Source organism: Chenopodium quinoa, unplaced genomic scaffold, assembly GCF_001683475.1.
Source record: "Chenopodium quinoa cultivar QQ74 unplaced genomic scaffold, ASM168347v1, whole genome shotgun sequence".
NCBI lineage: Eukaryota > Viridiplantae > Streptophyta > Magnoliopsida > Caryophyllales > Amaranthaceae > Chenopodium > Chenopodium quinoa.
Window position 1 is genome coordinate 395,478 of NW_018744020.1, and position 23,600 is coordinate 419,077.

The window sequence follows — 23,600 nt, forward strand, 5'->3', positions numbered from 1 at the left end:
AGGACTTTGTTTTGCATCTTTGTTTTTAGCTTTACTTTTATTGATCAGATTTTTCATATCTCTTGATTACTTGAATGGTATTAATACTTTGTATTTTGTTTGAGTACACTATCTAAATCCAGTGGAAAATGATGCATTATATACTCCAATCCATCATGCATAGCAGTACAACACTCTGAATCTAATTTTACAAGGCCTCGATTAGTCAACTTGAGCAAAATTAAATGTTCACGAATGATGATTTTATTTCACCCTTTATTGATCTTAGTTTTTTATGTGGGCGTGATTTTTGGCATGTTAAAAGCCTATTAGCTCAATTGGTCGAGCACCGTGTAATCACGGGATGTAGGTTCGAATCCTACATAGACTTTTTTAATACTTATTTTTATATTTATTGACCTCTGGGTAAATGGTGTCAAATTGATATAATTACCCGAATTTTATATACAGTTACCTTATTTTCGATATAATGACCTTAGAATTATGGAAATGTTGTAAATTTTGTTTCAGTCACCTTATTTTTATATATAGTGACTTTTATTTTTGTATATAGTGACCTTTATGTAAATGGTGTCAAAAACTCAGTCGATATAGTTACTTTATTTTTGTATATAGTGACCTTAATGTAAATGTTGTAAAAATTGTTAAAGTTACCCTATTTTTGTATATAGTGACCTCTATGTAAATATGGTCAAAATTGAAATAGTTACCCTATTTTTGTATATACTGACCTTAATGTAAATACGGTAAAGATTGATATAGCTACCCTATTTTTGTATATAGTTACGTTATTTTTATATATAGTGACTCTATGTAAATATCGTCAATTTAGATAAAGTTACCTTATTTTAGCATGTAGTGACCTTTAAAACGTTGCGTTTGTAAAAAAAAAAAGACCTTTAAAACGGTTGAAAGTCTAACTGGCTAATACAAGAGGGGGGTGAATTGTATTTGAGGTGAAATCTAAAAACTTTTGCGGGATTTAACTAAATGAAATAATGACGAGAGAAGATATAGGCTTTTCTAAATTTCCACTATGTAATCAAACTCTTTACAAATGAAGATTCAAACCCGTTAACAAGTTCCACAAATTAGGAACTTGTTCCCAACTCTCACAGAAGCATTCGGCAACGAAGCTTCCTTGACCTCACTTTACAAACTCACAATCCCAACCCCAAAGTACTTGAATACAATCTGTGATTACAAATACCTATTGCACTCAAGAATATAAAAAGGATAATAACTCTCTTTATGTTATTAGATGGCTACTGGAATTTTTATGCTCAAGAGTTGTGTTTTGCTGAGATATTTTGCATGAGTATTTATAGAGAAGGCTTGGTCATTAACCTCCACTATAATCACGTCCACATGCCAACACCCCACTAACAACTTGTGGAGTTATCTTGACAGATGGTGATCATGAAGGAGGTTTCCTAGCCTTATCTCACTAATCCACTATCTCAACAACTTGATAAACATTAGCTTTGATAAAACCGTAGAATCAGAGATTTTCACAAAGAAAACTGCTTGCTAACTTTATCAAAAGTTTGTTTTAAAAAGATTTTATTTTAAAAAGGATTTTATTTGAAAAGATAAATTAATTATTTATATTAAAACAACTAGATAATTATCTTTATTCGAAATTAGATGACTAGATAAAACTTTTATAAATTATCTTTTCCTTAAGAAATTATCTTTTAAAACTAACTTTTATTCCAGTAGTCTTTTTAATAACATAAGTCATTGAGTTCCTTTCCGACTTTATATTATTGAGTGCTCACAATTAAAACTAGAACGTGAGATTTGCATGAGGATTTTTAGAGAATGCTACTCCGCATCCAAGTTCCTACTCCGGAACGAACTTTGCTTGAACCTTTTATTCACCAAAGACTCAAAACGTTCATTAGTCGAGTTTGTCAATTTGTCCATCAAAACCAAAAGGCTCAACAACGGTTGAATTGATTATATGTAAGGTTGGAATGATCTTGGGGCTTTAGAACCGTCTGATCTTTTGTGCTAGTAATGAATGGCTAAGATTGCTTGTTTTTAGTATTCACCATAAGCTCTGTTTTTAGCGGAACCTCCCCGTATATATATATATATATATATATATATATATAATTAGTAATTAGATAATTCAAATTTGTACATTGACATGGGTGTGTGTGTGTGTATATATATATATATATATATATATATATATATATATATATATATATATATATATATATATATATATATATATATATATATAATTAGTAATTAGATAATTCAAATTTGTACATTGACATAGGTGTTCGTATTGTGATTATTATGAAATAGGAGTATTATTGCCCTATTCTCTCTCTCTCTTCAATTTTTGCGATGCCCGTCAAAATTTTAATTAATACGTGGTGGTAAAAAATAATAATTAGATAATTCAAATTAATAATCCAATAATAGGGGTAAAATATTTTGTTGCTAAATTACTTATAAATTACACTTTGTAGTTTAGGGTCAGGGCCCCTATTTAAGTTTTTGCTCCGGACCCCAAAAATGTTTGAGACGACACTCATCATTATATATTAGGTAGAATACAACCTACCTATAAATTTGTATCCATACTATTAAAGGATTGACTTGATTTTTCTTCTTGTCTTACAGACGTTAAAATCTCATGGTTATGAGATTTGAATTGAGCGATTAAAGTGGTAACATTCTTTGTGGTCATCAACTCTTACAAGCGTAACCTTTCTCCTTCCAACACGCAACTTGATACCCAAATGTTGAGAAGGAGTTCAAGGAGTTCAGAGGTGATGATTAGATGAATGAAAAACACACTTCCTCAATTCAAGTGAGGTTTGCAAGCAGTGACGGATCAAGGAATTTCAATGAGAGGTAGCATTGAACAAATAAGAAAAAAAAAAAAGTAGAAACGAATTGATAATTAGCTTTTAAATTTTTAACATTTATTTTGGTGGATGGATATTTATTTTACAAATATAGAATAATTTATATTCTAGTTGTCAATATAATATAATGATAAAATTAAATTGTACTCCATATATTCGATAAATTATTACTTTTGTATGTACTCCACATCTACTATTCATAAGGTTGAAAACCATATGGTAATTTATACAGGTATACTATAAATAAAAGGTATTATACTCATAAAATTAAAAAGTTAATATATTATTTGTCAAAAAAAAAATTAAACATATTACTTATCTAACATGTGCATTGAAAAGTGCAATTAAAATGGAAAATTTTCATCTAATATAAAGATTAATAAATAAAAAGTTTTATTACTCATTTTCTATTTTTATCTTTATATTTAATTGGTATAATGTATGATATTTAGAAGATAATTAAAGTTCGAATATAAATTTATACTCCCTCCGACTTTTTATTAGAGTCTCATTTGTAACATTTGTTACTCACATAATAAAGAGAAGTGGGACTCTAATAAAAGGACTGATGGAGTATATTATTTTTAAACCATAGATTCCACTACTATTTTTTTAGAACATAGATTATTTTCTTTAACATAACCCATAAATTCTACTACTTAAATAAGAGTCTTTAAATGGATGTATACAAATTAATAATGCACACATCAAAACATACAAGTAGAAGAAAAAACACTTTTTAAAAAAAAAAAAAAAAAAAAAAAAAAAAAAAAAAAAAAAAAGTCAAAAGAAAAAGTAAAAAAATTAAAAAGATATTATAAGTAACAGGTCTCTTTTGGTTTAAAAGGGAGCAACACAGGTAAGTATTAGTTTGCTATGGCATCATCAAAGGGATGTTATATAGAAAAAACAGAGGTAGCAAGTGTGCTACCCCTTGTGACTACATAGCTCTGCCAATGTTTGCAAGGCTCATGAGCCCCGTCCTACTTCATAGCCATGCCAAATTGGGAGAATGAGACTTAGGTCCTCTTCTGATTTACTGAAATGAGATGAGCTGAATTGAATATTTTATGAGAGATAGAAATTAGGAATTAAACTAAACTGAACTGATTGGAGCTAAGCTGAACTGAACTGAAATAAGCCGAAGAGAACATGCCCTTAATAGAATGTGCTTTTTTTTTTATCTATGTTTGACATGCATGGGATAGATTCCTACGAAGTTTCTAATCTCCTTTTTAACTAGATATTCTTTTCAATCAAATTATCTCTTTTTTTGTAGCCACCTATCAAGTAAAGTTAGGTGTTCATATTTGAGGACTGTTAAGCAGCTACTAAGTCATAAACTAGGTTCCACAAGAGAAAATACAAGTCCATCTTCATGGTACATAAAAAAAAATGTTTATCTAATAGCATTTTTGTAAATAATTAAACAAATTTTATTATGTGGAAATATTTTTTGTTTATCATGGGCTCCCTCGCTTGCCGGCTTGTACGGTTGTACCATATTACACCATCAATATATAGACCTTTACACTTTCAAGAGTTCTGATTTTAAAGAGCTTAAGACTCGCCCTATTCTAAACAGTTTTACCATATGCTAAGCTAAGAAATGTGGTAGGACTTAGGAGTAAAATATGGGATTGAAGAAGCTAATGACAACATTCCAACAGGCTGAAATAGTAGCAATTTTTTTTGGGGTTCTTATTACCAATTGTTATGTTTGCTTATAATTGAGAATTAGTAACACACTTGGGGGGGGGGATCAAAACAAAACAACAAATTTCATGATTGCGATTGATAAGAGCAGATATCTTATATAAACAATTAAATACCAATACAATAGTAGATCAGTTCTACCAAAGGTGCATTACAGATTTTTACTAGGCTAAAACAGAGATCTCAACTTCAATAGTATGTAGAAATATCATAATTGACGTACATATCAAGCATACAGCAGATCAGAAAATTTTCAGCAATGATATACCATGTTTATTATGTACAAGGGAAAATCAGGATGACCATCGAAAAATTAAGCGCAATCAACTATCAGCAGCAGCCCAAGAATGTCAGTTCATATACTTGCTATGATTAGTGCATGTCTATACGGTGAAGAAGTCCTCTGGAACATAGAACTTCAACCCAACATCCTGCATAACAAGTAAAAACATGATCTACACAATCAACCATACTTGTCAGCATCCTAAAAGTCGAGAATTTTAACCAGCTATTGCAGAAAACCTCAACCAGAGAGCCATAGAGGTAGCTCTGTTGGGAACAAACCTCCTCGAGCAACAAAAAGGGTTAGAGGGTTTTGGGAAGGTTATACTAGCGTTGTGTTAAAGGGAGTTCAATGAAATTTAGCTAACCAAATTTCAAATATACAATCAACCACTTTTTGACAGTGTCACATAAGCAACGCCAAAAGTTAGCGGTTTTTCAAATGCAATGCATGTAATAGATAAAAGCCTAAAAGTCATCACGGTAATAATACATGAGGCTTGGTCACTCAAGAGAGTTGCAATGCTCAAGTTGAATAACTAAAAATTGAATATATATCATAGACATTCAGAAGCAAGCATAAACCGCTTGCATTTTACCGACACTGTAGGCCAGTTTATTTTAATTGATTCAAAAGAAATCCCAGCCCTCACTCCTCAGCACAATACACTTTGTGCAAAAAACCTACTCTAATACAAAAAGATATTTTCTTTCAATCTCCTTAATATGATATTTCTTTGAATAACAGAAGCTACTTTAAGCTACAAACCAATCTAATTGGATCCTCATTTTTTCACCATATTGTCGAAGGCAAAATTGTGATTTTAGTATTGTTTCCATCCTTGTAAGAAATTGATAAGATGACATCAATCAAGTTGTTCAACAAAGAAACCTACAGGCTACAGCAATACCTGAGCAAATTTGATATCAGCATCACTGTGATCATTTTTCCTCCCAGCTGCATCCCCGACATAAAAGGACCTGCCCACAGGAAAGCTTATAGTATCTCATAAATGACAGGGACAGGAAATATTAGTAGTTTTACTTGTATTACATTATCCTAATCAGACAAAAAAAAAAATTCACAAAGTGGAGAGAGAAATTACTGATCCATATCAACTGGAATTCCAGAATTAAAGTGCCGTTCCATAACATGCCACATTCCAGTTTTGGGTTTACGGTATGGGTCTGTAAGTCCAAAACCGCATGCTATGTATACCTGTTAATAAATAATTATTGTATCACCTACTAGGTCTTGCAAGTCAAAGCAACACATTAATATATTGACTTAGCAAGCATGACATGACAATTCAAGTCTCAGAAATAAAGCAAAAAAAACTTCCCACTTTATCCAATGCCTGGTAAACAGCTAATCAATCTTATAAACAAACAATATTATATCAAACATCAAAAGCCTTTGCTACTCAGACTTAATTGCTCGTGTCAGTCTGGGACATGTGCTTAAGTGTCCAACTCGGCTATATCGTGATTTCAACCCAAAATGAAGTGGCATAGTATCCAAAATCATGTCGGGGTGTCAAGGATCCGACATTGGTACATGAGACGATATGAAGAGCCTGGATAACATGAGTCAAAAGCTACAACAATATAAACATTGCTAACAGCAATTACATGTCAACTATTTAATAAAACTCAAAAACTTCAAAAAATAAATGAAATTGGCATGCTATATAACCTTTTGATCTATAACAATGGCTCGAGCCATCCATGTATCCCTCAATTTTCCATATAAACATGTTTTCATTCATTAAATATCTCTGTATCTCCTTAGAAGAAAAATGGCGATCTAACTACTAAAGTCAGTAGTCACCTGTTCAAGCTTCACCAACATTTTTCTGTCTCTCAGGCTATCATCCAGCTTAGCTACTTTCAGTTGTATTATATGGACTTTACTTATACTTTCTGCATAAAGAGGTCTTTTCGTTCTTTACATTTTTTCATGAAAATGCTGGGTGGGGAGTAAAACTAGAAACTCCATTTGATGTTAACTGATCACTTAACTAACTTCTTGCATTTCATATTACTTGTCATTCAAATTTCTATGCATTATAACTTCTAATGCATGAACTAACAATTACTATACACTTGGTCGTAGCCTTTGATGAAGATACATTAAAACCTCACTCCGTTCATCTGGTGAAAAGCAAACTAGAAGTCAATTTTATTTTCCTTTCCCCTATTCATCTTCGATCATATTAATCTATGACAAGGAGAAATAAGCTTCTTCGTTATTGACATACATAAGTTTTTCCTTGATTTATGGATTGGCACAGAACATATTATATTCAATATAGGCAAAGTTCAATCACATCTAGTAAGTGGAAGAGTTCAAAATCATAACAAGAAGGGTTTTGACATACAGTCAATGGTAAGTAAAAAAGGTACTAAACTACTAAAACTCAACACCATTACACCATAACCTCATTAGACCAGTAATATTAGCAACACGAACACATCTACAGCTTTTATACCTGAATCGGGACTTTCACAAGGTTGATAAAGTTGTTCAGGCGTCCAACTTTTGAATCCACAGCTTTCTGTCTCTTATTCTTCCAGCGGTCTATATTGGATTCATTAGTAAATATGACCTGAAATAGTTGCAGTCCTATTAAAGACATTCTAAGGAAAAGAGAGCACCAATAAATAGATAAGTCGCCTTTTTTTTCACTTGGAGTTGGGGGAAGGGAAAAAGGGAGTCAAATTCTGGAGAAGTGGAAGAGGAGATGCAACCAGCTTGTAGCCATCATTGTACAGCTTCTGCAATTTGTCAGGTATTGATGGATACATAAGGGACCAGGCATCTGCACCAGTCCTAATAAAATGAGCTGACATAAGATTGTCTGCAACTTATTACATCAAAGTATCATTCTATAGAAAGTTAAAAGATCATCTGTCAAATCATAGAAACTAAGGAGTAAATTTCAGTTGACCAGAGCAAGGAGAAATCCATCCAAGCTTCAAATTATCTGACTATTTGTGAGCTTATTGATGATACAGTTATACACCTAATATATAGGATTTTCTAATACATAGAATAACACTCCCATTAATACAAGCATATAGCCGAGTTAAATAAGGGAGATGTTGTAATCATGATAATAGAAGTGAAAGAAAAGAGCTATTGACCTTACAGGAAACAGGTACCCAAATAGCCTTTTTAAGTTTTTAGTACAGAAAAATCTGGAAAAAATTTTAAAATATTCTTCGACAATGAAAGAGGAAAAATTACGCATTGTACTGGCTCCAAACAGAAGCTTGCATAAATGAGGTAGTGTCTGCAATCATTGCATATTGAATTTATACTGTGCATTTACATTATGAGCTCTATACTTATGCAAGTAAAATATTTTACCGTGCTTACGCAACATCCTGTTTGCAGAGCTTCACTCCCTTTTTTTAATCTCTCTATCAGGGTAGGGGGGGTGTTCTAATATAGTCAGCTCATGTACAATATGTTTGATGATAAAATTTTAGTCCATGTAGCCGACCCCATCTTTGGGATTAAGGCTCTGATAGTTGCTGTTAGGATTAGTGTGGAGATGCATCAATATATGGAGGCATAAGGAAGAATCAAAGGGAAGCTAGATGGAGGAAGTTCGACCGAACCCTTGCAAAAGTGGAGGAGTGGTCGAACCACATCAAGTTCGGCCGAACCACCCTAAGTTCGACCGAACCCTGGGTTGGTACGGCCGAACCTCTATGCTGCCCTGTTTTACGGTGCGATTTCAGCCCGTGTTGCTTGATTAATTGCTAGCCCTTGGATCATCGTTTATTACCTAGACTATATATAGTTTTGATAAACTTCTTCTCCAAGTCATTCACAAAACATTAAACACTTAGAGAGAGGGTTTATGGGAGGTTTTGTGAGGTGCATTTGAATTCAATACAATTCATGCTTGTAATTCTTGATTCATTCATCATCAATACTACTCCATAGTGCAAGGGTGGGTTTTTCTCCCGTTTCTCGGGTTTTCCCAAGGTAACATTGTCTCCTTTATTTGCTTATGTTTCTTTCATGGTTGTTCTTAGTTGTTGTGCTTGCGTGTTCTTCATTGTTGTGGGTTTATTGCAATTAGTTTGAACCCTTAATCCTTTCAATTGGTATCAGAGCCAAGGTTGAATCTTTGGTGTTTAAGTGATTTTGGGTTGTGTTAAACTTGAATTTGTGATTGAGTTACAAAGTTTAGGTCTTTAGGTATTCAAAGATTGAATCTTGGGTGTCAATGCATTCTTTGTTGTTAAAAACCTATTGTGAACTTTGTGTGTTTGATTTGCAATGGAGGAAGGAAAGTTAAGAATTGAGAAGTTTGATGGGAAGGATTTTGGGTTTTGGAAGATGCAAATAGAGGACTATTTGTATCAAAAGAACCTATTTTTGCCTCTTTCCAGTAAACCATCAGGTATGAAGGAAGAAGAGTGGAAAATATTAGATAGACAAGCTCTTGGAGTTATTAGGTTGACATTGGCAAATTGTGCTGCTTACAATGTCAAGGATGTGACAATGACGATCGGTGTGATCAAAGCGTTGACCAATATGTATGAGAAACCATCGGCTATGAACAAGGTGTTCTTGATGCGTCGTTTGTTTGAAATTGAGATGAATGATAGTGGTTCCGCCCGGAACACATAAATGAATTCAATTCGATAATCTCTCAACTAGCTTCGGTTGAGATCAAATTTGATGATGAAGTGAAGGCCTTGATTTTGTTGTCATCGTTGCCTAGGAGTTGGGATACCGTTGTAGCCGCCATTAGCAACTCCTCCGGGAATTTAAAGTTGAAATGTGATGATGTGAGGGATTTAATCTTGAGTGAGAGCTTAAGGAAGAACTCGGGTGAGTCATCGGGTGGTGCATATTCTAGTGAAGGTAGGGGACGTGGAAGACAACAAAGAGGTGCTCAAAAGGGAATATCGAAGTCTAAAGGGAGGAGTAAGTCGAAAGGAAAGGTGAACATTGTGTGTTGGGGTTGTGGTGTGAAAGGACATACTAAGAAGGATTGTCCTAATCCCAAGAAGAAGGGTGGTTCAAACCACAAGAACCACGATGATGCTAGTTCATCGGTAACTTGGCATCAAGTGATGAACTTGGTGATGCATTGATCTTGAGCGTTGATAGTCCCATTGAGTCTTGGATCCTTGATTCGGGAGCTTCATTTCATTCTTCTCCATGTAAGGAGATTTTTCAAAACTTCAAGAGTGGTAAGTTTGGAAAGGTGTACCTTGCGGATGATGAACTGTTGGATATTTTGGGGAAGGGAGATGTTATGATCAAGACTTCAAGTGGGAGCTCATGGAAGCTTGAAGATGTTAGGTACATACCTACGCTTAGGAAGAATTTGATTTCGGTGGGTCAACTAGACTCAAGCGGTTTTAGAACCATGTTTGGTGAGGGTACTTGGAAGGTGTCGAAAGGAGCTATGGTGGTGGCTCGGGGCATGAAGACCGGTACTTTGCACACTACCTTTGGGTGTACATGCATGATTGCTACAACCGCAAATGATGAGACTAAGCTTTGGCATATTCGGCTTGGTCACATGAGTGAGAAAGGGATGAAATTGCTAGCTTCGAAGGGTAAGTTGTCGGGTTTAAAATCAATCGACATGCAATTTTGTGAGACATGTGTTTTTGGCAAGCAAAAGAAGGTGTCTTTCACAAAAACCAAACGGTTCTTGAAGAGGAGAAGCTAGAATTTGTGCACACGGACGTTTGGGGCCTATACCCCATCAAGTCCCTTGGTGGTTCTCACTACTTTGTTACTTTCATTGATGATTCAACCCGGTAAGTATGGGTATATTTCATGAAGCACAAGTCGGAAGTGAATGAGAAGTTCAAGACTTGGAAGGCGGAGGTTGAAAATGTTTCGGGCAAGAAGATTAAGGCAATCAAGTCCGACAATGAAGGAGAGTATGAGTTGGAAGCTTACAAGAACATTTGTAAGGAGCATGGCATTGTTTTGGAGAGGACCATTCCCGGTAAACCTCGCCAAAACGGGGTAGCGGAGCGGATGAATAGGACTTTACTTGAGAGGGCAAGGTGTATGAGGTTGTTTGCGGGCCTCCCAAAATGTTTTTGGGTGGATGTCGTTAGTACCACGGCTTACTTGATAAACCGTGGACCTTCGGTGCCCTTGGATTTCAAGATACCGGAGGAGGAGTGGAGTGGAAAGGAGGTGTCCTACACTCACTTGAAGACCTTTGGTTGTGTGGCCTATTTGCGATCCGAGAAGAGAGATAAGCTAGACCCAAAGGCCATCAAATGTTACTTCATAGGGTATGAATGTGAGAAATACGGTTATAGATAGTGGGATCCTAAGAATCGAAAGATTGTTAGGCATTGTGACATTACGTTTGATGATAGTTCTTTGTATAAGGACAATTTTGGAGGAAAATCCGTGGAGAGAGAATCAATAGAAGATGAGTGGAAATTTGTTAAGCTAGATGGTGAAGTTAGAAGTGGCAAGGAGGTTGAAAAGTAGGAGTTGAAGTGCAAATTCAACAAGCATCTCCTCAACATGGTGCTCATGTTCCTTTGGATTCGGATTCTAGTGATTCAGATGATGATGAATTTGTTAATCGGACTCGGCATTTTGGCCGCCGAACGCGAGTCGATACGACGCGTATGGGATTCGGACACGAAATTCGTGTCCAATTTGTCAACTTCTCCTCGGATTCGGCAGAAACCCTAATTCCCAAATTAAACAAAAATGAAGAAGTAAAAAGTAATAAAACTATAGGGCTTTTACTCGTGGGCCTCTGGCAAGCCAAACGCCATTCTGATTTTGCATCGATGGTGACGGAGAAAAGAGACTCCATTGAAGTGCAGGGAGTTTTTAAGGTGAAGAAGAAATACGAAGAGAGAGACAAGAAAAAGAAAAGAAAATGTTTTCACGTGACCCTTACTCTTTATGCTTTAACAGCCTGTATTTTCTTTATTATTTTCATTAAAGGTTGTTTCTTTTTTTCTATACTGGCCCACATCAGACATCCTTTTTTTCCTTTACTATTTTTTTCATTAAAGGCTTCCTTATGGCTTACTCCGTAAAATATATATATATATATATATATATATATATATATATATATATATATATATATACACGTGTCCCCGCACCCGTGTCCAAATTTCGGAGTGAGTCCCCGAGTCCCAAAATTTTAGACTTTGCCGAATTGGACACCTTGACGCGTGTCCGTGTCCGACACCCATACCCGAGTCCTGGTAACATAGAATGATGATCATTTCGAGACGGATGAGCGAGTAGCTATGGGTGAGCCCGTTGTGGTTCAAGGAGAGCCTTCTACACCACAAACGGTAAGGAGATCATCAAGACCAATCAAGCCACCAAACCGATATTCTCCATCCTTGCATTATTTGTTGTTGACGGACTCCGGTGAGCCGGAATGTTATCAAGAGGCAATGGGCATGGGTGACTCGTTGAAGTGGGAGCAAGCAATGGAAGATGAGATGTCTTCATTGGAGAAGAACAACACTTGGGTGTTGGTAGATTTGCCTAAGGGCAAGAGAGCACTTTTGTGCAAATGGATATTTCGAAAGAAAGAAGAACCGGATGGTACAATTCGGTACAAGGCAAGACTTGTGGTGAAAGGTTTTTCACAAAAGGAGGGCATTGATTATCACGAGATATTTGCTCCGGTTGTGAAGTTGACCACTATAAGAATCTTGTTGGCTATAGTGGTTTCTGAGAACTTATTTCTTGAGCAAATGGATGTAAAAACCGCGTTTTTACATGGTGATTTGGATGAGAAAATCTACATGAAGCAACCGGAAGGGTTTCAAGTTCACTTGGTGTGCAAGCTTAAACGGAGTCTATATGGGTTGAAACAAGCTCCGAGACAATGGTACAAGAAGTTTGACAATTTCATGCTAAGCAATGGTTTCGTGAGAGCGGAAGGTGATCATTGTTGCTACTTTCAAAGGTATGACAATGGCTATATCTATTTACTTTTGTATGTTAATGATATGGTGATTGCGGGAACTAGTATGAAAATTGTCAATGGCTTGAAAAAGAAGTTGTCTAGAAGATTTGAGATGAAAGATTTGGGTGAGGCCAAGCAAATACTTGGCATGAGAATTTCTCGAGATAGCTCAACGGGTGTGTTGAAGTTATCTCAAGAGGAGTATGTCAAGAAGGTACTAAAAAGATTTAACATGATTGATGCAAAGCCTCGAAGTTCTCCTCTTTCAAGTGAACTCAAGTTGACAAAGGAGGATTGCCTAAAGACAAGGGAAGAGAAGAACAAAATGGCCATTGTTCCTTATGCTTCGGCCGTTGGTAGCATGATGTATGCTATGATTTGCACTTTGCTCACGCAATGGGAGTTGTGAGTAGGTTCATGTCAAATCCGGATGAGAGACATTGGGAAGCCGTGAAGTGTCTATTGAGGTATTTGTTGGGTACTTCAAGTATGGCTCTTTGCTTTGGAAGAAATGGAGTTGTTTTGGAAGGTTTTGTTGATGCCGATTTTGGTGGATGTTATGATTCAAGCAAAAGCACTTCGGGGTATGTGTACACTATTGGTGGTACGGCCATTAGTTGGATGAGCAAGCTCCAAAAGTGTGTCTCTATGTCTACGACGGAAGCCGAGTATGTGGCTATGTCGGAAGCGGGAAAAGAGATGGAATGGTTGAAGGGTTTTCTAGAAGAAATGGGCATGAAACAAGATGTTTGTGAGTTGTATAGTAATAGCCAAAGTGCGGTTCAATTGGCTAAGAATCCTATGTTTCATTATCGCACTAAACACATCAAGAGGTGTTATCACTATACTAGGAGTTTGGTGAAGGATGGCACGATGTGTTTGAGGAAGATTGCCGGTTCGAAGAATCCGGCGGATATGCTCACTAAGGTTGTTTCTAGTGACAAATTGAGGTTGTGTAGGACCTCAATTGGACTCCATCATTAACTTGATGGAATGTTGTGCTATGGTGAAAAAATTGCTTTGATGAATGTGTTGAGTGTACTTGAGGAAGGAGTGTATATATGGATGTCTATGGTGATTGCATTATTGATCCTATCTCCAAGTGAGAGATTGTTAGGATTAGTGTGGAGATGCATCAATATATGGAGGCATAAGGAAGAATCAAAGGGAAGCTAGATGGAGGAAGTTCGACCAAACCCTTTCTATGGTGTTACCGAGGTTCGGTCAAACCTCTTGGCAGAAACTTTTGCGTTTTTTGCAAAAGTGGAGGAGTGGTCGAACCACATCAAGTTCGGCCGAACCACCCTACGTTCGACCGAACCCTGGGTTGGTTCGGCCGAACCTCTATGCTGCCCTGTTTTACGGTGCGATTTCAGCCCGTGTTGCTTGAATAATTGCTAGCCCTTGGATCATCGTTTATTACCTAGACTATATATAGTTTTGATAAACTTCTTCTCCAAGTCATTCACAAAACATTAAACACTTAGAGAGAGGGTTTATGGGAGGTTTTGTGAGGTGCATTTGAATTCAATACAATTCATGCTTGTAATTCTTGATTCATTAATCATCAATACTACTCCATAGTGCAAGGTTGGGTTTTTTCTCCCGGTTCTCGGGTTTTCCCACGGTAACATTGTCTCCTTTATTTGCTTATGTTTCTTTCATGGTTGTTCTTAGTTGTTGTGCTTGCTTGTTCTTCATTGTTGTGGGTTGATTGCAATTAGTTTGAACCCTTAATCCTTTCAGTTGTTTTAATTGCCAGTCACATGAAACATCCAACAACTAAATAAAATAAAATTAAAAAAAAATTGCATACAGACTAAAGTAGTAAGGCAACTTTCTGTGCTGTTGAACATACCTCTTCACATCAGTGTTTGCAAGACATCCATCAAAATCAAATGCGGCAATTTTACTTGAATCTTGTAGGCCAGCATCCTACTCAGGGATAAAAAAGCAGAACAAAAGTAAATTAGGTGAAAATGCATCTTGTAAGAAATACTCACAAAATATTTCAAAGAAACTACTACTCCCTTCGTCACTTTTCTATGGTTACGTTTGGTTTTTTACCCGGGTATTAATTAAAAGCATTGTAAGTATGTAAAATGAGAATATTTGTTCAGGGAATAGGTAAATATCTAGGTATATTGCGTCCAAAAAAAAAATGTAGGTATATGAAAAGATTTTCTTTGGGAGTGGTAAAGATTTTGGTAAATGGAAATAGTTGCTTTGTGAATGTGTAAATAATTTTGGAAAATGGGAATAATTGTATTGGAAATAGGTAATATAAGGGTAAGTGTATTGGGAGTGTGAAACATGAGAGTAAACGCATAAAAAAGTATTCTATTTGAGGAAAGTTTAGAAATGTAAGATGCAACCACGGAAAGGAGACACCCAAAATAGAATATGTAACCATACGAAAGTGACAGAGGGAGTATTTAGATAATGCTGAACCATGGAAATATGCAAAGAATATGGACAGCTACCTCCCTTAGTCCATGAAAGAAGCTACTATCTAAAAAATGTTGAATCATGGGTACCTTCAAAGAATATGGACACATACCTCCCTCAGTCCATACAAGGATTGAAGAGTCCAAACATATTTATAATTAAAAGGAAAAAAAATGATTTGCTTGAATTATGAAAATTATAAGAATGACAAAAAAAAAGTGTATTTCTGAGCAAAAAAAAAACAGCATTAATCACGTTTGGAATCTGAAGCTTATATTCCTCATACAACATAACATGACCTAAACCTCTGAGTTGAGAAATGTCTCACCTTCTCAAGAAATATGATGCTATGAAATGCTTTCCAATTTGGCAGTAATGTAGCTCCCTGGATCAGAAAATGTGATATCAGAATAATAACAAAGCAAAATTGACCATCTCAAACGAAATTTCAACCATCAAAATTAGAAAGCATTGATCAACTTATTATGGGCAAAACTGCAAAAGGCCTCAAAAAAGTCAGCTTGAGAAGGCCATTTTATAGCAAAGGAGTATATGTGAAGAAGTAAACGATTAACAGCTAAACATAATACTGTCACGTACAGCTAGAAGATGTAAAAAGGAGGGAAGATGAGAAAATATGAAAAAAATTGGACACTAAAAATTAAAAGTATTTTGTACCTGGTATATATCCTTTATATCAGATGTTGCAAGTGTAATCTTGACATTTGCCTCCTCGCTCACAGAAAGCTAGAAGTAGTCGTGTCAAAAAAGAGAGGAAAAAAAATGGACAATTGAAATATGCTTAGACTCTTTGCTGCCTTTGTATCCCCAAAACATCAACACTTATATATCATACAACTTTCCAGACATGCTTACCTAAGTCACGTCCTAGAAAGTTCACCAAGCAACGGTGAGACCCTTGGAAACAAAAGGCATTTTCCTTACCTGCAATTTCTTCGAACTTTCTTGCTTCTCTACAGCATCATCACTATCTCCGCGCTGTACAAAGTAAAACAAATGTGATGTAAATTGTACTACCATTGTAACATAAACTTGTTTACAGTACTACATTGAATGGATTAGCCATTAAATACACATAACATGCAATAAAACATCTTGGACATTCTTGGATTGAGGGAAATATATTATTAGGGTAATAAAAGTCAAACTAAACAAAATGAAAGTAAATAGGGAAGGAGATAGTGATGGTGTTCTTGTAAGAAAAATTGTGTTGTGATGGTGAGGTATGAGGTGAAGAAAGAGACCCATTTTGGGGAAAATAGTTACACTAGGAAGAGGGTGTGTAACTATTACCCTCAAAATGAGAGTAATATTCCTCCATCTCCCTCTTTTTCTCATGGAATAACTACCTTATTTCATTTGTAAAAACCTTACCTCCTACAACAACACCTCTTATTACTAATGTCTTTTCAAGTTTGACTTTTATTAACCCCTTAATACTCCTACAACAACACCTTTTATTACTAATGTCTTTTCAAGTTTGACTTTTATTAACCCCTTAACATATTACCCTCAATCCAAGCATGGCCTTAAAGGGAACACCTAAATATGAAATGCGCTTTTAGGTGTCCAAAATTATGCATTTATGTAAGCAACCATTCTGTTTTTGAATTCCCTCATTTTAGTTACCACTTATCAGTTATATACATATAATTCAATATTAATAAAGCATGAGATTGCAAAGAGTTGCTTGAAATGATTTCTTAGCTATTAAGTCATATAACTCTAAAAACCTAAAAAGGGGTCATATATTTGTGTTGGTGTAAACAAGCCTTCACAGCTAATTGTACACATTTGCTACCTGACAAAACTTAACTGTGTGCGTGCCGTGGGCATTGCAATGAATTGCTCAAAATCAACAAGGCACAGTGATTTGGAGAAATTAGCAGAGAGACATCTTAACTTATGTCATAGACTCATAGGAGAAGAATTCATTTCATTAATTGCATGCAAAACTGAATTTGTTCCAATTTTCAATCTGATTTTTTTTTTCCCCCATCTCAGATTCTGACTACTTTGCTCATCAATTTTCATTGACAATATTCTCTCCCTTAAACAGGATTAAGGAAATAACACAACTATCTTTTTACCTTCTTTTTCTTGGAAATGTTTTGTTCCTGTCCAGCAGCTGCGTCATCATCGATATCCTTCTCCTACAGAAGCAGTAATGAGTATTGAGTAACTGGTGTACCTAAATTCTCCTAGTATACGAAACCAAGAAACTCAAACACATAAAACTCAAACATCATCCACTAAACGAGTCAAAATGGAAACAGGAGAGGAGCAGGAACTTCGAGCATCATCCAGCCCGAAGTTCCATTAAATTCAAATTTTGGTCAACAAACCCAAACATAAATTTAAAATGAGTAATATATCGAGTTTGAACTCATAAATTCGTGGTTAAATAATCATAATCAGCCTCCAAGGGCTCCAACTAAATCAAGACCACCACCACCACCACCACCACCACAACAACAACAACAACAACAACAACAACAACAACAACAACAACAACAACAACGCCTTAGTCCCAAAATGATTTGGCGTCGGCTAACTATATCCAAACCAATGAAACCAAAATACAAATTTTACAATCAACAATAACAATTAAACTCAAACCTTGCCAAGTTCCTCCACCAATTTCTTCATAGCCTCTTGATCGTCACTCTACATTAAATTCAAACAAACAACAAAATGTCAAAATTATTACTATTAACCTCCGTCTCTCTTGAGACCGGCCACATTTGACTTATTGCAATTAAATAATTGATTCAAGACCAAGTAAACCATAAGAAAAACATTATAAATATGAGTATATGACGTACTAAATTCAACAGATATAAAACAACATTGGTGAAATTCTCCTCAAGAAACAATCAATCAATTAACACACCATTAAAATAAAATTGACCAACGATAATGTAGCTTTTAGAGACGGAGGGAGTAATTAAAACACCTTAAGAGAATCAAACCCTCGAATAGCCGAGAGAGACGAAACGGAGTTAGACTTAAAGGAGAAGCAGTGGAAATGGTGCCATTTAGTGGCGTCAAACCCTCTTTGTTTGTCTTTGGTGACAACACCCAACCTCAATGCATTAGCAGCAATTTTGTCAGAGCATGTTTTGCAAGCGGAGCGATTCGATTTAGCGTACTCGGCGACGAAGGAGGACGCCATTGGAGGCCGAGCTTGGAGGTGGAGGAAGGAGAGTTTAGAGGTAGGGTTATTGAGGAGGAGAAGAGGTTGATGAGAGAGAAGTAGACGGCGAGGAGAGAGAAAGGATATGGTGGTGGTGGTGAAGACGGCGGCGATGAGCATTCAGGTTCCTGGGTTTGTGGACTTTGAGAAGTAAGGGTCTCCCGCCAAAGTTTTGACTATTACGGAAAGGAGGGCGAGTACTTTATAATGTTACTTATCTACGGAGTAAAGTTTTAAGTTCTCGATTAGCCGATCATTTGGAAATGTTTTTAGTAATGGAATCTCAATACTACGCTTTTACTTCCATGCATATTATCAATACTAGTACTAATAGGCTACTGGTGTAGTGATATATGAGACTACATTTGGTAAGGAGAACTCGTGTTTGATCCCCTGTAACAATAATTGGGAGAGAATTGGAACGTGTTCGATCCCCCGCAATAACAATTGGGAGGGGAGTGGAACCTAACCACCCATAATTGATCCCCGAATCCGAATTAGCCTAAAGAGTGAACTGGATGGAACACTAAAATATATAAAATATATATATATCACTACTCTGTTTTTTTTTCTTCTTTTTTTTGCATCAATTAAGAATGCACAGATTTTAAGGAGGGTGAACTTGTTATGCGAAGTACTATAATAATTAGCTATTGGCCCGGGCGATGCCCCGCGTCATTATATAAATTTGATGTCAAAATATATACTACTCCATAATGCACAAAAATCTTTTACTCTATAATTACAATTTTATGAATTAATGCACAAAATAAAAATAGTGTAATGTTTAATTTTTGTACAAACTTTATTATTGTGTAATTATTAAGGAGTTACATGTTAAGGGAAATTGTTATATGCATATGAAGAGTTTATCAATTAAACTAAACATAAATACATGAAGGTTAATTAATGCATGACGTTTTTCAATCATTAATGATATGGTATGAGTTGGCGACACGTCATATGCCAAATGGAAAACTTGGTGACACGTGGCAAAACAGCATGTCTTGCCATGAGTTTTAATAATATATATTGATTGATTGATATTGATATTGATGTATTGACGTGAGTGGATGAATAATTTATCATAATAAAAGTAATATAGGGACCATAAAAGTGAAAGTATGTGTGAGAGAAATGATAAATTAATTTGAGTGGCGTTTAAAGTAAGAAAGAGACATGATAAAATACACTATAAAGTTACTATATACTACGTATAAGTGATGCAAATAAAAATATATATAAAAAAAAACACATAAAAGGTAAGTGATGCAAATAACTAATTAAAAAAGAAAAGATGTGAGCAAGAACTATAAATATGAGTAGTTCCCGTTCAAAAAAAAAAAAAGAGTAGTTCCATCCTTCCACACTTGTAATTCCATGCAGATTATCATTGTTGAAAATAGGCTTTTGTGTAGTTTAACGCCCCAAAAAACTTGAAAATGGTTTTTAACACCTTAACCCCCCCCCCCCCAAAAAAAAAAATAATAAAATAACACCAAATTTTTTTTTAAAAAAAATTGATTTTACCACCACTTAACAATTTTCGTCCAAGAATCTGTTAATTGGGTCCACAATGCATGCCACGTGTCGCTTTGTGTATGGTAAAACAAAAATTAAATAAAAAGACCTAAAACTACCCAGCGCCACCATCGCCTCCCTGCTCTGCGTCCTCACCTAGCGCAGCGCTGGCCTTCTCCCCATCGCCGGTACTCCTCCCCCAACCTAACCCAGCCCCACTGAAACCCACCCTCTCCCTTTCCCGCAACCTTAACGACCAACCTGCGCCAAATTGTAGCCCCTTCCCCAAAAAATGAGCATGATTTGAGCCTCTAATAGTTGAAGTCGGCTTGTTTATGCCTCTCAACCCCAAAAACCGCCGATTGCGACCAATTTTGTGGTCGTTTTAGAATTTAGGGTTTTTTTTGGACAGTTTAAGGGTGCGAGAATGGGAGGGGGATGGGTTCTGGTGGTTGGGGCTAGGGAGGAAGGTGGGTTCCGGTGGTCGGGGTTGAGGCTGGTTTGGGGTGGTGGTGGGTTACGGTGCCGGCATGTTGAAGCTGAGTGTGTGGGTGGGGATGCGGGGGGTGGTGGTGGTTGGGTGGCTATAGGACATCTCTCACAAATGTTCGTACCATGGAAAAGACATCTACAACAAATGGTCTATAAAATTTTTTGGTGATAAATTACTAATAGCTATTTCCGACACTAATATAACTATTTGTAATAATGCTTCTTCTTTTACTGCCCAATGCTTCCATAATAAATGCATTATGTCGCACATTGATTAGAATAAAAAAACGTGGCGGTGGTGGTGGCGGTAGAGTGGTGGTGGTGATGGTGGTCAGGGTATTAGTGGTCAACCTGGAGGTGACACTGTAGGTGTTTTGGTGTGGTAGTTTGAATTTGTGGTTTCACTACTAGAAAAACGCTATTCACCGATGGCAATCACCGACGGCCACCACAATTCATCGGTATTATTGATAATTTCCGATGGCTAAAGTAACTGTCGGAACTTATTTGTTTTACCGATGGCTGAACTATCGGTAAAGTATTACCGATGGTGTCTATCCATCGTAATAAAAAAAACAATAATAAATTAAAATTTGAAGGTAATTAGGGATGAGGAATTAATAACAATTGAAAATATAAGAGTATGTGACATGGTCATTAACAATGTCACCTTAAGTAATATTTTGTCGTCTAATAGTAATTCAGTTATTTTATGATTTTATTACTTAGGCTTATGATGGGCGTTAGAACGGTCGCACATTCCACACTCAATGATAAGTAAGAGTTCAGTCCATAAGGAACGGGATATGGTTGCTAAAGATATTAACACTTAGCTAATTCGAAGTCTATGGTGAATTGGGGTTCGTCAAGTAGACAAACAAATTATGGTTCTAATTCAATGGATTAAAAACACTAGGGAATGGAATCCACTCAACCAAGACAATTAGGCAAACAAGGAGTAAAATAGACAAGGTATAGCAAGGACTATATGTAAAATCAACCTCATGCAATTAGAAAACAACTCACACTACCAAAATTAGATTCTTCATCAGTTTTGCAATAGAAGATACATAATCAAATTGCAATAAGTAATAACATACTCAATTCACATTTCCATGTCAAACTAAGCATATCATGCTATCAAGCTCCCAAGTCAAGAGTAGCTAATCTTATCATGAAAAACTAACAAGCAATCTCATACAATCAATTTAATTGCAATACAAACATCAATACTTCTCCCACATTTGCATAACTAACCCAAAAGGTTGAGCTTCACCCAACCCCTAGCAAGAAGACTGCTCACAACTCATATTAATCAACATGCAAACAAGTATTAGGGTTCTAACTACTTCAATAATTAGGGAAATTGGTTAACAATTGAATAAACTATCATCCAACAACAAATCATCAAGAACTAAAAGGATTCAAGTAACATGCAAAATACCAAATAAAATCAGAAATTAAGTAGAAGAAGGTGAAGCTTCAAATGTTGATAACAAAGTGCCAAACCTTGAGAATATCTCTTGAAATTCACTATTACAATGATTAATTTGATGAAAACTAAACTAAATTACCAAAGTGGATTGTTTCAAACAAAGAGGAGTTGCTAAAAACTATGCTATTGTTGTCTAATTCACAAATGAACTAAAGGGGAAGTATTTATACTCCCCAAATTACATAGGTTAATCCGTCAAAATAAAACGGATTTCCAGTGAGGAGCGCCCGCTCCTGAGTGATGTGCGCCCGCTCATCTGTTCCTCAGCATATAGCAGAATCAAGCTTGAAGGGGAGGAGCGCCCGCTCCATGGAGGGTGCACGCCCGCTCCTCCCTGCTTCACCTTAAGGTAGATTATAGCGAAGCAGCTAGGAGCGCCCGCTCCAGCTAGGATGGACGCTCGCTCCTCACAGATTTGGATTTGGGCAGAATGTCTTGATCACAATGGAGCGCCCACTCCTGGAGAGGTGTACGCCCGCTTCACTAGGAGCGGGCTCTCCTTTCTTTTCCATCATGTCTTAAACTCCATTCCGAGCTTTGATTTCTTGTCAAAGTGAGTCATAGCACCCGCAAAACATGGACAAACACAAACAAAGAGGGCGCGAGGCCGAGACACAACTTTTATAATTAAAAACGGGTTATAAAGAGGGGAAAGGATAGCAAAACCAAGTTAAAATCACCATAATAAGTGGTCAAATAAACCACTTATCAGCTTACTACCTTGCCTTCTTGTGATTAATTGTCGTTGATATTTCTACCCCCTTCCTTTCACCCCATTGCGGCTTGCACGAATAAGCTATTCTAATGATTTCTTTTATTCTGTGGAACACTTCTTAGCTTCATTGCTTGGAGAAGGCTCCTGTTGTTTTTTCCTTGCAAAAGGCTTCTAAGAAAGAAATTACTAGTATCAGCAAAATTAGGAGCTGGATCCATTTGGATTATTCGTTTTCTCTTCTCCTAAAAGAGGCAGAATTAGCCGTGGTCTAGTTGCCATTGCAAAGATTAGATGCTTTTAGTTATTTTGTAAGACCCTTTCTGCTGTATTTAAAGAATGGAAGTTATAGAATTTAATAGAATTTCTCTGCCGTAAGGGTAAAGCTTTGTACAATTGACCCTCTCCTCTACCTTGGTGCTTTTAAAATCAAAGTTCAGTAGTTGTACTTTTATTTCTGCTTGTATTTAACTGCCTTTGTGTTTAAGATTCCGACTCTTTACAGCCGGTTGTGAATCATCTTTTTGCTGTAGTACTTATTAGTGAAAATGGCAATTAAAAGTTCTAAAATCAGAATTGTTGTTATGGTTGTTAAGTGTTTTCTTTTAATTAGCACAATAGTCCCCTGCATTTCTAGGAGATGGTGAGATTGAACTAAAAGAATCCAGTGTACACTTTTTAGAGCAATGAATCAGTAAATACTATATATTTAGCAACTGAAATAAATTACAAATAGTAGAGCCGCTTTGCTCTAACGGCTTAACTGATGACATTGATCCTTAGTCAATTTTGGCAAATTTGGAGCATAAGCAATGATTAAGACAAAGAGTCTTGTATTTCTTGATCGATAACACAATAAGCTAAGAACATC

At 36.1% G+C, this 23,600-nt stretch overlaps 1 protein-coding gene across 1 annotated transcript; it reads right to left on the bottom strand.

The window, feature by feature from the left end:
- Window positions 1-4,681: 4,681 nt before the first annotated feature.
- LOC110690229 (polynucleotide 3'-phosphatase ZDP-like) lies at window positions 4,682-18,714 on the bottom strand. Its single transcript, XM_021867061.1, has 12 exons — window positions 18,270-18,714; window positions 17,933-17,980; window positions 17,404-17,466; window positions 16,238-16,291; window positions 15,971-16,039; window positions 15,621-15,677; window positions 14,703-14,779; window positions 7,641-7,722; window positions 7,382-7,498; window positions 5,996-6,108; window positions 5,801-5,870; window positions 4,682-5,038 (listed from the first exon to the last, which is right to left on the bottom strand). Exons 1-12 carry the CDS (start codon window positions 18,627-18,629, stop codon window positions 4,991-4,993), a joined length of 1,158 nt encoding a protein of 385 aa, XP_021722753.1. The 5' UTR covers window positions 18,630-18,714; the 3' UTR covers window positions 4,682-4,990.
- Between the last annotated feature and the right edge of the window lie 4,886 nt (window positions 18,715-23,600).

Bases quoted from the DNA above. Each gene is read 5' to 3' on its own strand.
- LOC110690229 (XM_021867061.1), bottom strand. From the start codon at position 18,629: ATGCTCATCGCCGCCGTCTTCACCACCACCACCATATCCTTTCTCTCT. The intron at 16,040-16,237 runs GTAAGGAAAATG...GACTACTTCTAG, and splicing joins AAAGTTCGAAGAAATTGCAG to CTTTCTGTGAGCGAGGAGGC. The intron at 15,678-15,970 runs GTACAAAATACT...TTTCTGATCCAG, and splicing joins ATATAAAGGATATATACCAG to GGAGCTACATTACTGCCAAA.